The following is a 14057-nucleotide window of genomic DNA, read 5'->3' as shown; positions in this document are numbered from 1 at the left end:
ATTTAAATTCCGCTATTGACTGCAGCATCTAGGGGGTTGAACGGCTGGGATCGATGTTATCTCTGATCTTGGCCATTGCAGTGGGATGTCAGCTCTATATATCAGCTGAAACCCATTGCTGATGTCCCAGTCAGGGGTGGATTATAATGAGGACAATCTGGGCACGTGCCTAGGGCCCGAGGCTGAAAGGGGGCCCAGTTCGCCCTGGTTCTCCCGAACTGGTTGTTAAAGTTGCAGCCGGTTCAGAGAACCAGGGTGAAACGGGATCTCTCACCCAATTGTATCCGCGTCCTTAGGACGCAGATACAATTGATCACTATAGCGCTGGCAAGATGGGAACTATTAGTTCTTGCCTCGCCATGAAGCGCTTTAACAATGACGCAGTCGGTGCAATGACGTCATCACACCAACTGCGCCATTACGCCGGATGACGCAGCCTGGTGTCTGACCAGTACTTTGTCGCTTGAGGACGTCGCTGGAATGGGGACAGGTGAAAATGTTTTACTTTTTCCTGTGGGCAGCGTTGGGGCAATATCTACAGGGGGCATTATCTACACTGGGCGATATCTACACTGGGCAATATCTACAGGGGGCATTGTGACTGGCATTATCTACAGGGGTCACTGTGACTGGTGCTACCTACAGGGGGCATTGTCTCTGGCTTTATGTACAGGGGGCATTGTGATTGGCTTTATCTACAAGGGGCATTGTGACTGGCGCTATCTACAGGGGGCATTGTGACTGGCGCTATCTGCAGGTGGCTTTGTGACTGGCGCTATCTACAGGGGGCATTGTAACTGGCACTATCTACAGGGGGCATTGTGACTGGCTTTATCTTTAGGGGGCATTATGACTGGCTTTATCTACAGGTGTTATTGTGACTGGCGCTATCTACAGGTGTCACTGTGACTGGCGCTATCTACAGGAAACATTGTTAGTGTGTGTGGTGTTTTACTTTACAGTGTTTGACACAATTTACTTCATTGGGACAGTGTATGGTACTATTATACTCAGGGGCGCAGTGTGTGATACTATTATATTAAGGGGCATGGAGTGTGGCACCATGAGAATTTTATCTTCATTTACAGGTACGGAAATGTTGTAAAAGTGAGGACCCGAAGATATATGAGCGGCAAACTTCAGAAATGGGTCTTGGCCGGGAGAAGTCATCATAGAGATCTGGACCAGATGGAGAAGAAAAGAGAAAAAGAACGAAAAAGAATCTGAGGCGTCACCTGTGAGTCATTTAATGTAAATGTTTATTCTCCCTGTGACTGATCAGTACTGTAGTAACTGTATGATCTGCAGCAATATGAAGGATGGTAGCATTATTTTTTGAAACAACAACCCCCAGCGTATCCTTATCATTGTTCATGCTATACTGGGAGCTGTCATTTTATGTCGTATAAATTTATATGGCAGGGGTTAAACTGAATTTGATAATGATCTCTGTACTGAGCTCTATTTGTGCTAGTGCTGTATATACGTACTGAGCTTAGTTCTGTGGCTGTATATATGTACTGAGATTTGTTCTGGTGCTGTATTTATGTATTGAACTTGCTTCTGTTGCTGTATATTTATGTACTGAGCTTGGTTCTGGTGTTTTATGTATGTACTGAGCTTTCTTCTGGGGCTGTATATATGTACTGAGATTTGTTCTGGTGCTGTATTTATGTACTGAGCTTGGTTCTGGCATTGTATATATGTACTGAGTTTGGTTTTGTTGTTGTATATTTATGTATAGAGCTTTGTTCTGGCACTGTATATATGTAATGAGCTTGGTTCTGGGGCTGTATATTTATGTACTTATCTTGGTTCTGGAGCTGTATAGATTTACCTTATCTTAAGGTAAATTTAGATGTTACTGTTTACTGTTTATAAGGTAAATATATACATACAGTAAAAACTAAACCCAAAAAACCATGGAGGAATCAGTTTTTTCCAATTCACCGATTATACGGTACTTTAAATGGTGCCAATAAAAACTACAACTCCTCTCACCAAAAATAATTCTTTACGCACCACTCCATTGACGTAAAAAATTAAAAAGGTATGGCTCTAGGAAGGCGGCGAGTGAAAATGAAAAAAAAAATGGCACAGCAGATTTTTTTTTCTGGAAACCACAAAAAAGTTAAAGCTCCTGACCTCCTTAGTGTCTCAAAGTATTCTGCTTTTTGTCTTCTGTACGGCTCATTTTTCTTTTACAGCGAATTTAAAACCGTGCCAGATATGTGGCCGCCTAAACTGAAATCTGAAAATAAACGGTACAGCATCTTCAGCGTTGGGGGGGGGCACACTTGGTGGACTGCCCAGGGCCCATGGTACCCTTAATCCGCCCCTGGTCACAGTAGCGTGTAGGAAGTGGTTAATGAACAAATAAAAAACAATGATGATAACAAAAAATGCAAACATGTATAAATAAATGAATCCAAATAATTCAATCAGCGTATTAAACAGACCAGCATACACATTGCTGCAACTCACATGCATCTATTTAATAGTAAATAATTTATAACCACCTAAATGAATTGACCAATAACAAATCAATAAAGAATATTTACAAGAAAAATTAAATGCCAAATTAATAAAACACCATAGAACACATCAGTGTATGTTCATAGCTCCAAAAATGTATTCATCCCTAGTGGTTATAATGGATCATAAAAGTAGCGAAACTCAAAGCAAAGGGAGTAAGTCATGAAGGTCTATTGACCAACATTCAGCTTATCGGGGTTATACCATATTCCATTAGAAACCCTGTGTCTTAAAGTGCAAAGTTATTATCGCTACATGCTGAGCTGTCTAGGGGCGAATACAGATTAACATATATTGAAGACAAACTGACTTAATAACGCTAGCAAAATAATACGAGAAAATCTCCTTATAGTTCTAGACGCCCAACAACCTAGACATACATTGAAGACTACACCACACCTGTAGGGCTATATATGTCCAGCACTCAGGCTAGAAGTATAGAGTACTGAAAAATTATATTATTTATTTATCAAATTCATTAAGATAGAAGTCAAGTATTAATAAATACTGCGCTATTGTTCCCGCTAAAAAAACAGAAACCTTAGACAAACGGAAACCATTTGCAATGGAAGCATTAGCATTGAAATCAATGGTAAAGCAAACGGAAGCTTTGGTTTCCGTTTAGCTTTCCGTTCATGGGTTCCTCTGATGGAAAGCTGTAACGGAACCCATGGATGGAAACCAATGATGATGTGAACACAGCCTTAAAGGCACATTACAGTTATTCTCACAAATAACGGTAAACAGTGCGTATAACAGTGGAAACAACAGGGCCTTGGTTGGCAATCTTCAGGAACTTTTTTGTAAATCTATAGTTATGTAGAATCATGTAAAACAGTAAAAAACATGAATCATTTATCTATTAGTAGTGTTCTAGTGGGACACCACGCATCTCCCTACCTCTTACCAGAATTTTTTGGTCTGAAAGGTCCAGCAAGAGATATCTGTTTTTGAGCTGATTTGGAGACCATCACTTGCTCCTTCTTATGGGTTCATTTCGAAAATGTATTAGTGAAATGACCTGTGTTCGCAAAGTTTACAGATTGCACCCATTAAATTGCATCCAAAATAAAAGTTCAAAAGCAAGTGCCGTATGCGAATTACAGTGTCTTCTAGCCTGATTGGCCAAGATGCACCACATGTTCACAGCCGCGACTCCTATACGCACACAGAAACCGTAGCCCGCAACCGTATCATACCGTGAATGCCAGGAGGCACCAAAATGACACGGTAGCACATGTTTTAAACTGAAGTTTGGGATGCCGTCAAGTGGGTACCGTATCACCTTCTAAATCATAATACTATGAGCATCCTATAGATATTCTTTATGAAGAGAGTACCGATTCTTATTAACCTGTTCCGGACCACCCACTGTCTTATGAAGGCAGGCGGTGCAGGTCCTTCATCTGCAGCGACTTCTTTTGGCATCGTTGTAGAAAAGGCTTATGAGCGCTGTAGTGAGCGCTCATCCTCTAAGCAGGAGTTGTTACTAACAGCTCCTGTACTTAGAGAAGCATACTGAATACAACTGGGTTTGTAGAAAACCCCCAACTCCAGTTGTTTAACCCTTTGATCGCCATGGTCCGTGACCTCCCAGCTAGAAAAAAAACACACTATGTGTTGCCCTAACAGCAGCCCTTGTCATAGCGACACAGTGTAATGTATTAGTATACAGGAGTATGATAATATATTAGAAGTATAAAATAAGGTTGTTTAGGCTGGATTCACACGAGCGTGTGTGTCTTGCGCACGCAAAAAATGCGGCGTTTTCGCGCATGCAAAAGGTCCTCAAAAGCTCCGTGTGTCATCATCATATGATACGTGGCTGCGTGATTTTCGCGCAGCTGCCATCACTATGACACTTTGTTTTTATGTTTGTAAACAGAAAAACACTGTATCGCGCATCACGCGCGGCACACGGAAGTTCATCCCTGTGCCGTGCGCGGTTTTCACGCACCCATTGGCTTGAATGGGTGCGTGATGCATGAAAAACGGCCAAATATAGGACTTGTCGTGAGTTTTACGCAGCGGACGCACGCTGCGTGAAAATCACTGACAGTCTGAACGGCCCAATTGACTAACATAGGTCCGTGCGACGAGAGTGAAACGTATATCACGTTCGTCTGAATAAGCCCTAAAAGGTTATCTCGTCATGGAATTTAAAAAATATAGTAAAGTAAATAAATGTCCACAAAGTGATTATTTAGCATAAAATATATTTGATTGCCTTTACATCACATAAAACCCCAAAATCTAAAATATTAGGTATCTACACGACTGTAATAACATTAAGAATTAATTTAACAGGTTTTTTAGTGTGAAACAAGAACAGCATAAAAAAATAAACAAAAAAACAATGCTAAAAATCGCTTTACTCTATATTCACACCGCAAACATAAATTACATAATATACATAGTCATTTATTTGTACCCTATACTGCGCAGGAAAAAATAAAAAATTTTGCCGCATAAAACAAGGCATCATACAACTATGCTAATGAAAAAATAAAAAAGTTATGGCTGCTAAAAAGGCAGAGAGGCAAATAACGGAAAGATTTAGCTGGTCATTAAGACCTTTTCAGAGTTAAAAACATAAAAGATTTAATAGTGATTATTAACCCCTTACCGACTACTGAGGGATATGTCCTTCACATATGATAGTTCCCGCATAGAGACGGATATATCGGTCACAAGGGGGTGCTAGTTCCCATATAGAGATGAATATATCTGTCACCCTGATCTCATGGGTACTGTTACTTTACCCACGAGATCAGCGGCAGGAGCACGGCTGTTAGGCCGGATTCACACGAGCGTGTTCAGTCCGTGATCCGCTCGTGTGAATCTAGCCTTATACACAGCCAGGCTCCTGCCGCAACTGCAGGAAACTAAGAGTTCTCCAATTCCGCAGTTTAACCCCTTAGATGCCTTTGTCAATAGCGACCGTGGCATCTAATGTGTTTGACAGAGGGATGGAGCTCACACTTTTACCCTATTGGCACACACGCAACGAGATCACGGGGCGCCCATGGGTTTCCTTGGCAGCCAGGGGCCTAAAAAAGGCCCCCAGGTCTGCCTTTAGGAACTACATATTAGGTCATGCCAGGGGGTTTTACACTGACAGGCAATAATACTTAAAGAGGCTCTGTCACCAGATTTTCAAATCCCTATCTCCTATTGCAGCAGATCGGCGCTGCAATGTAGATAACAGGAAAGTGTTGTTTTTTTTTCAAAAACGAGCATTTTTGGCCAAGTTATGAGCATTTTTATATTTATGCAAATTAGCCTTTCTTAAGTACAACTGGGCGTGTTTAAAGTTATGCCCAAGTGGGCGTGTATTGTGTGTGTACATCTGGGTGTGTTTACTTGTTTTACTAGCTGGGCGTTGTGAATGGAAGTGTATGATGCTGACGAATCAGCATCATCCACTTCTCTTCGTTACCACCCAGCTTCTGGCAGTGCACAGACACACAGCGTGTCCTCGCGAGATCACACTGTGACGTCACTCACTTCCTCCCACAGGAACTTCATCGCGTCGGATGAGCGAGGACACGCTGTGTGTCTGTGCACTGCCAGAAGCTGGGTGGTAACAAAGAGAAGTGGATGATGCTGATTCGTCAGCATCATACACTTCTAGTCACAACGCCCAGCTAGTAAAACAAGTAAAACCGCCCAGATGTAACGAACACAATACACGCCCAGTTAAACACGCCCAGTTGTACTTAAGAAAGGCTCATTTACATAAATATAAAAATGGTCATAACTTGGCCAAAAATGCTCGTTTTTGAAAAAAACAAAACGTTACTGTAATCTACATTGCAGCGCCGATCACATGCAATAGGAGATAGGGGTTTGAAAATCTGGTGACAGAGCCTCTTTAAGTAAAGAATAAAAAAGTTACAGTAAAAATAAAATAAAACCACTTTTTTTCAATAAGTGTCCAAAAAAATAACACATACAAATATATGGTATCGTTGCGATCATAAATACTCGAACAATAAAGTTAACACATTAATTAAAACGCCGGGTGAACGGCATCTAAAAACACCGCAAAAAACAACGGCAAAATTCATTTTTCCCCATTCCCCCCCATAAAAAGTCAAATTAAATAAAATCAAGAAGTCCCATGTATCCCAAAATAGTACCAATGAAAACCACACCTTGTCCCGCATAAACAAGCCCACATACGGCTACATTGACTGAAAAATAAAAAGTTACGGCTCTTGGAATGCGGCGATGCAAAAACAAGTAATTTTTTTAAGGGTTTTTATTATGCAAACATAGGCAGACATATAAAACCTTTGTATATTTGGTATCCCCGTAATCGAGCTGACCCATAAAATAAAGGTAAGATGTTATTTAAGCCGCATAGTGAACGCCGTACATTAATAACACGAAAAACAATACTGGAATAGCTGTTTAGGTTCAATTCTCTCCTTAAATAAAGTTAATAAAAGATAATCAATATATTATATGCATCCAAAAATGGGGCAATTGAAAAATACAACTTCTCCCGCAAAAAAACAAACCCTTATATGACTATGTCGACGGAATAAAAAAATGTATGACTCTTGGAAGGCGACGGTGAAAAAACAAAAAATATTCCTTAATCATTAAGGGGTTAATATTAATATTATTCGTATTAGTATTTATAATAAACCATCATAGTCATGATATCTGGTTCCTATAAAGCGGGCGTGATCGTGCTGTATAGGTCTCGCAGACGATTTCTTACTGAGTAATATAAACAATTCCATCTGACGTTGTGTGTTCCCTCATATGAATGGTTTGCTCCTTGCCTTGCTCCCCCTGTATTTCACCAGAATGGTTTCTGCCATGTTCACAGTGTGAAATTGCTGCTTAGCTCCCATCAGCACTGAGCCAAGTGTCTCTCTGAAAAGAAGGAGCGCAATCTCATCCCTTTGTGTTGCTGCCTGAATTAAATAAACGTAATTACTTGGTGAAAAGTCGCCTCCGACCTCAACGACCATGTACAAGAATAAACGCCGGAATCAGAGATGTAAGTAACATTTCATTTATTCTATTCTTACTAAAACCATCAAGCGGGGAAATAGGATTTGTCGCTTATTTTCCGGCGGAGTGACGTAAATCAATAAATGGCTTTCCATCGGTGAGAAATACTTGATACATTCTGCCGGCAATGGAAGGGCTTTTGTATCAATGTATTAGGGACGGAGAATAGTTTCATTGTTACTATGGGAACTCCCAAATGAACGGCTTTATAGCAGCAAAAAAAAATTGCAAATTTAAGTAAAGCTGAATATTCTCCATTTAATCCGGGTGTCATAGACCTGGAGAGGCCGCCATTGCTTTTAGCAATCTGGTATTTAAATGCAATGCTCGATACTTGTGAGGTCTCGTCCTGTTATGTAATGAGAGATGCGTTCTAATATATTCATGCGGCTGCCATCGTTTCCCTTGTGAAGATGTAGTGGTGGGATCTGAAATGTATTAGCGCTGTATGTTCTTCATATACACACATATGTAGCAGAGCTGAGTCTGTCAAAGTAGAAGAGCGAAAATGTAAATACAGCAGAGCTAAGATTTTCATTATCCTAAAGCTGAATGTGTGAATGAAGCAGAGCTGAGTTGGACATTTGGTATAATTTATCGTGATATCACAATGGGTTTTCTGGGATTTTACCATAGGATTAGATGTAAACCTAATACATTGCCATAAGTCAGTGAATTGTTACAGGACACAAAGAGAAACAGCCAAATGACAAATTCAGTCTGCTACATCTGTATCATGCATAATGTATGAATGTACTCCCAATAACACACATTTATATATATATTTATACATTTGCATAATATAAATTCACACAAATCTATCTTTTTATCTAATATTCTTTTTTTATCTATCTTTCTATCTTTTTATCTAATATTCTTTTTTATCTATGTAATATTCTTTTTTTATCTATGTAATATTCTTTTTATCTATCTAATATTCTTTTTGTTCTAAGTGGACTGTCTGTCGTACTCGGTGCTGAAACTGATGACTGTAATAATTGGTATTTGCATAACCTACTGACATATATATATATATATATATATATATATATATATATATATATATATATATATATATTGTGGTTGTATACAGGAACTCTTGTGCTCTTCACTGCTATCAGTCAAAATAAAAATATATTGTGGTACAGTAGATGTAAGGGTAAATTTGCCATGACAATAAAATATTTGGTTTGTTTCAATATTATGAGTATTTGACATTCAGAATATATGGATGCTCCAGAGCCAAGAGTGTCATCCGTATGTCTTCACTATGTGTCATCTGTGGTTTTGGACAGGATTACAAGTAAAACTCCTCCATTATCATAAGTCAGAGAGTTCTCATGCTGGGTAAACAAATGACATCCTCAATTCATATGATGACACATTCAGCTCTGCTATATCAGTAAATACCACACATGTACTTGTTTATTTCCTTTGAATGCATCCTTTGTGTTTCACCCTGTATATACAGTACAGTAGGGAGGATGCAGCTGTTTATAATTGTATGTATAGTTTCTGACATTGTATACTTGCTTATTATAGCAAATATTTATTTTATATATTTATATATATTGGTCTAAATATTTTTGCTTAGTTACCAGCTATAAACACCTTCACATCTGCTTCAGGGTTCCATTCATGGGTTCCGTTAGACCTTTCCATCAGGAGAACCCATGAACGGAAACCAAATGGAAACCATAACTTTCCATTTTCATTACCATTCAATGGTAATCCTTCCGTTGCTAATGGTTTCCGTTTGTCTATCTATCTATCTATCTATCTATCTATCTATCTATCTATTTATCTATCTATCTATCTATCTATCTATCTATCTATCTATCCAAAGAAATAGACGCAGCACTCCAGGAGTAATTAAAAAAATAGATAGTGGTTTATTTAACCTATATACAAAAATAGCTACGTTTCAGTCCTCTCAACAGGACCTTTGTCAAGCAATGGTGATATGTGTAAGGCTTCATGCACACGAACGTAAAAAACACCCGTAATTACAAGCCGTAATTACGGCCCGTAATTACGGGCCCATAGACTTCTATTGGCCATGGGTGCCCGTACCGTTGAAAAATATAGAACATGTCCTATTTCAGGCTGTAATAACAGCACGGGCAGGCCCATAGAAGTCTATGGGGCTCCCGTAATTATGGGTGGCTACGTGTGTGCACCCGTAATTACGTGAGCGTTGCTAGGCGACGTCAGGGGATAGTCACTGTCCAGGGTGTTGAAAGAGTTAACTGATCGGTAGTAACTCTTTCAGCACCCGGGACAGTGACTACTGCTGGAGTTAATAGTATTAAAAGTTAACTTACCTGCTTCTTTCTCCAGTCCGGCCTCCCGGGATGATGTTTGATCCCATGTGACTGCTGTAGCCAATCACAGGCCAATCACAGGCTGCAGCTGTCACATGGACTGCCGTGTCATCCAGGGAAGTCGGACTGGATGTCAAAACAGGGACGCGTCACCAAGACAACGGTACGTATGAACTTATTTTCCTTTCAATCGCTGCGGAAACTCTGCCCGAAAGGACTGCCCCTTCTCTCTTTCCAGCACTGATAGAGAGAAGGGGCTGCCGATTAGTGCAGAGAAAACGGGTCCGTAAATACGGGTGGAATACTGGTGACAAAGGACACGTATTTATGCCAGTATTTACGGGAGGAAAAAAATACATTTGTGTGCATGAGGCCTTAGTCAGGGTTTTATACCCTCCACTTGTGAATACATCATTAGTGATCATTACATCAAAAACATTGAAAACATACAAGGCAATGCATTCAAAATACAATCAAATTGTGCGTATACGTTATACATGTATTATACATATATCCTGATATATTTTTGTACATGGGTTAAATAAACCACTATCTATTTTTTAAATTACTCCTGGAGTGCTGCGTCTATTTCTTCATTTGTATATCCAATAAAGGACCGTGTGGATGACGGTCCAGGACGCATAGCACCGTGGTACTTAATTCTTCGAAGTGCTGCTTTTTTCTACTATCTATCCTATCTATCTATCTATCTATCTATCTATCTATCTATCTATCTATCTATCTATCTATCTATCTATCTATCTATCTATCTATCTATCTATCTATCTATCATCACTCCCTCCTGTCTATCTACACTGATACTTGAATGCATTCTTTTTGTTTTTAGAGATTCTCCAACTTATTGGCAGAGACATTTATTAATGCCTCAGCCTGTTATAAACCATTGTTGGTCGCTGAGGTACTCATTATATGAATTGACTGCTACCAAGCTACTTTTCTTTTTCCCTTACATCAGCGCAGTACCAATTCATCTTTGAGCTGATCAACCGAGTCAAGTCTGACAGTCTGGTTGCTAGGGAAGCACTGCCTAACTACTACAGTCTTTTCAATATAGTTTTCAGACAGCAACCATTGTGTCTCAGATCATATCTTACTACTGCATTAACCATGAATAAAAATGTTTCTACCCCATAAGAAGTTACACTTGTGTCATTGCTGTGCGTATGAGCACCATAATCTTAAACCTAAACCTTTGTAAATACCATATTGTCCTCAATAAATGCAACTAGCTCTTTGCAAAAGATTACGACCCTTATATGATCCTTCCCGGATGATGGTAATATCATTAACTCGCCCAACATCGTATAGCATATTTAGTACAACTGGTATTGTCAGCAGATGTTCAGTTGCACTTACCCATTAAGAAATGCTAAAACATCTACCGTTGTGAGAACAGTAGACCAACATATCATGAACTAAGTTTCGGAGGTAAAAAACGGCCACAAATTCTACTAGTTCCAAGGGGTGACCTCCTCGTCTTCACATATTACACAGCAAAACAGGGCCGAGGAGATTCCAGCTAAGTCTATAAGATTTGTCCAGGGGAGCTGATCTTCTCTGCAATATTCTTTCAAGCTTGAATTCATTGTACTCCAGCTTTTTAACATTTACACAGTCACTGAAATATATATCACCACATTTTCCATTTAGTTTCGTTTTCTGGCTCTCTTTTAAACCTTTGATATTTGGTTTTGGCTAAGGGTATGTTCACACGGCTTATTTTCGCAGTGCCATAAACCAGTCATCTTATATAGTCAGGTTGGTCACATGCATAAGAGGTTTGAAAAAAAAAGTCATAGGTCAAAGTTCAGCTCTGACATCACAGGGGATCATGGTGATGCAACTGCAGTTCAGAAAAAGAACTTCACTCAATGCAAAATAGACCACAATTTACATTTAAAATGTTAAGGGTATGTTCACACGGGCTACTTTTGGCTGTTTTTCAGGCCGTAAACGGCCGAAAAATCGGGAGCAGTACGCCTCCAAACATCTGCCCATTGATTTCAATGGGAAAAACTGCGTTCTGTTCTGACAGGCCGTTTTTTTACGCGGCCGTTTTGAAAAACGGGTGCGTAAAAAAACGCCCATGAAAAGAAAGTGCATGTCACTTCTTGAGTCATTTTTCATTGACTCTATAGAAAAACAGCTCCAAAAACAGCCTTAAAAAACGCCACGAAAAACATGAGTTTGATTTTCAGACGTTTTTTGTTAAGCCGTGTGAACATACCCTAAGGAAAAAAAAGAAGAATCCATGACCAAAACTCTTGACACTTGATGAAGAAATGACCATGATAATTATCTTATTTCGGGCATATGAGAAGATCCAATTCACTAGAAAGACAATTATGTTTGGAAAGTTCCAAGGAAAATAGTATCCATCTGTCTTAGGATGGTTCACATCTGCGTCAGTGTATTCCGTTGTTCTGTTCCATCAGAGGAGCAGAACAAGGGCATGACGGAAGCAAAAGTTCCGTTGTATAAAGGATACCACCGGTTGCCCGACGGAACCTATTGACTGTAATGGGTTCCGTCAGCTTCCTAGCAGGGTGTCCGTGTTTTCACTGGACACAATAGCGCAGCATGCTGTGCTATTGTCTCCGGTAAACTCTGGCAAAATCTGCCGGTTCTGCAATGGAGGCCACTAACGGAGCCTCAGACGCAGATGTGAACATAGCCTTATTGCTGGTCATCCTCTTCTTATCACATCTTAGCATTCAGATGTCCGCACAGAAGACCAGGATGATCTGGAGAAACCCTTTTTATCTTGTCATCAGAAGTCAACATCTACTTGACGGATGATAATTATGTACATTATGTCCTGTAGATGGATTTTCAGACTAACATTTGTGGTGCAGTCTCTACATAAAGACTATAGATACGTGGTTCGATCACACAGATCACCTACACTAACCGCACTGGGGGAGTAGATGCTGTGCACCAAATGTATTATGGTTTAGCTAATTTTTGCACCTCCCTAGACAGTTTTGAGTGGCTAAAAGGAGTTATAAAATGCACGAAAATTTATAATGGCGTTCATAATTTTTTGGGGACGATATTCATGTAAAATAGGACAGTCATGAGGTCGCATAAGGAAGAGAAAAGTGTCAACAGATCTAGCAAGATGCGCCAAAATAGTATAACAGCGTGCGCTACTGTGATAAATTTGGCTCAGTTTCTGCTTGTCTGGTCTAGTTTTATACTGTCCAACTTTAATAATAATTAATAATTTTCCCCCAATGTCTGTAACCATCTGTTTCATGCATGGAGATTTAGTGTATTTATATTTTCATCTAAAAATTCATATTGGTTATTTTTTCACTTAGAAGATGGTCTGATTATCTATTTTCCTGTGTACATGTTATTGTAGAACCATTAACCTACACTACACGAGCAGTGCTTTAAAAATGATCTTATCCATTCATTCTCCAAAATGTGAAACACTCTGATTCCCTGTGACTCTAAACTTCGTGAATCAGGTCTATCATTTCTAGTTAACACTAAGATGAATATGGCCAAATAAAACTTACCATACATTTCCATGTTATATTTATGTTATATATATATATGTGTATACTTCCTCACCTTTTCTCTTATATCATATCCTGACGTGTGTGGCGCGAGATGACCAGTTTTGAAAAACAAAACATGATTTCACAATGCTCTGTCATGAGATGTTTATGCTATACACCGCATTCCAAATTATTATGCAAATGTTATTTTTGCTGATTTTTCTAAATAGTCGATGCAAATGACAGTCAGTATAATCTTCAATCCATCAACCGTTGGAGTATAATGCAAATTTTATTGAACAAATCTCCTAATGATAACAGATTTTTTTTTAGAAGTAAAAAACTCAAAATGCACTGTTTTAAATTATTATGCACAACAGAAATCAAAACATTTTAAAGGTTGTAAAGAGAACTAAAATGGTAATTTGTTGAATTTGCAGCATCAGGAGGTCATATTTACAGAAATCAAAAGCTCTTTCAATCAAAAAAACCTTAACAGGCCAAGTTACATGTTAACATAGGACTCCTTCTTTGTTATGACCTTCACAATTCTTGCATCCATTGAATTTGTGAGTATTTGGACAGTTTCTGCTTGAATATCTTTGCAGGATGTCAGAATAGCCTCCCAGAGCTTCTG

General features: G+C 39.2%; 1 protein-coding gene across 4 annotated transcripts in view; it reads left to right on the top strand.

Annotated features, from left to right (window-relative positions):
- RALYL (RALY RNA binding protein like) overlaps positions 1–14057 on the top strand; it is a 595378-nt gene that overhangs the window by 455143 nt on the left and 126178 nt on the right. The window contains exon 1 of one of the 4 annotated variants that reach the window (XM_075826070.1): positions 7387–7552. The exons of the other annotated variants lie outside the window; for them this stretch is intronic. Coding sequence (XP_075682185.1) covers positions 7522–7552 — 31 coding nt within the window. The 5' untranslated portion in view covers positions 7387–7521. Of the gene's footprint in view, positions 1–7386; positions 7553–14057 lie in introns of those variants that run through there. 4 annotated transcript variants of the gene reach the window in all.

Source organism: Rhinoderma darwinii, chromosome 5, assembly GCF_050947455.1.
Source record: "Rhinoderma darwinii isolate aRhiDar2 chromosome 5, aRhiDar2.hap1, whole genome shotgun sequence".
In the NCBI taxonomy this organism is placed as follows: Eukaryota; Metazoa; Chordata; class Amphibia; order Anura; family Rhinodermatidae; genus Rhinoderma; species Rhinoderma darwinii.
This window is presented reverse-complemented; position numbering and strand designations above follow the sequence as displayed.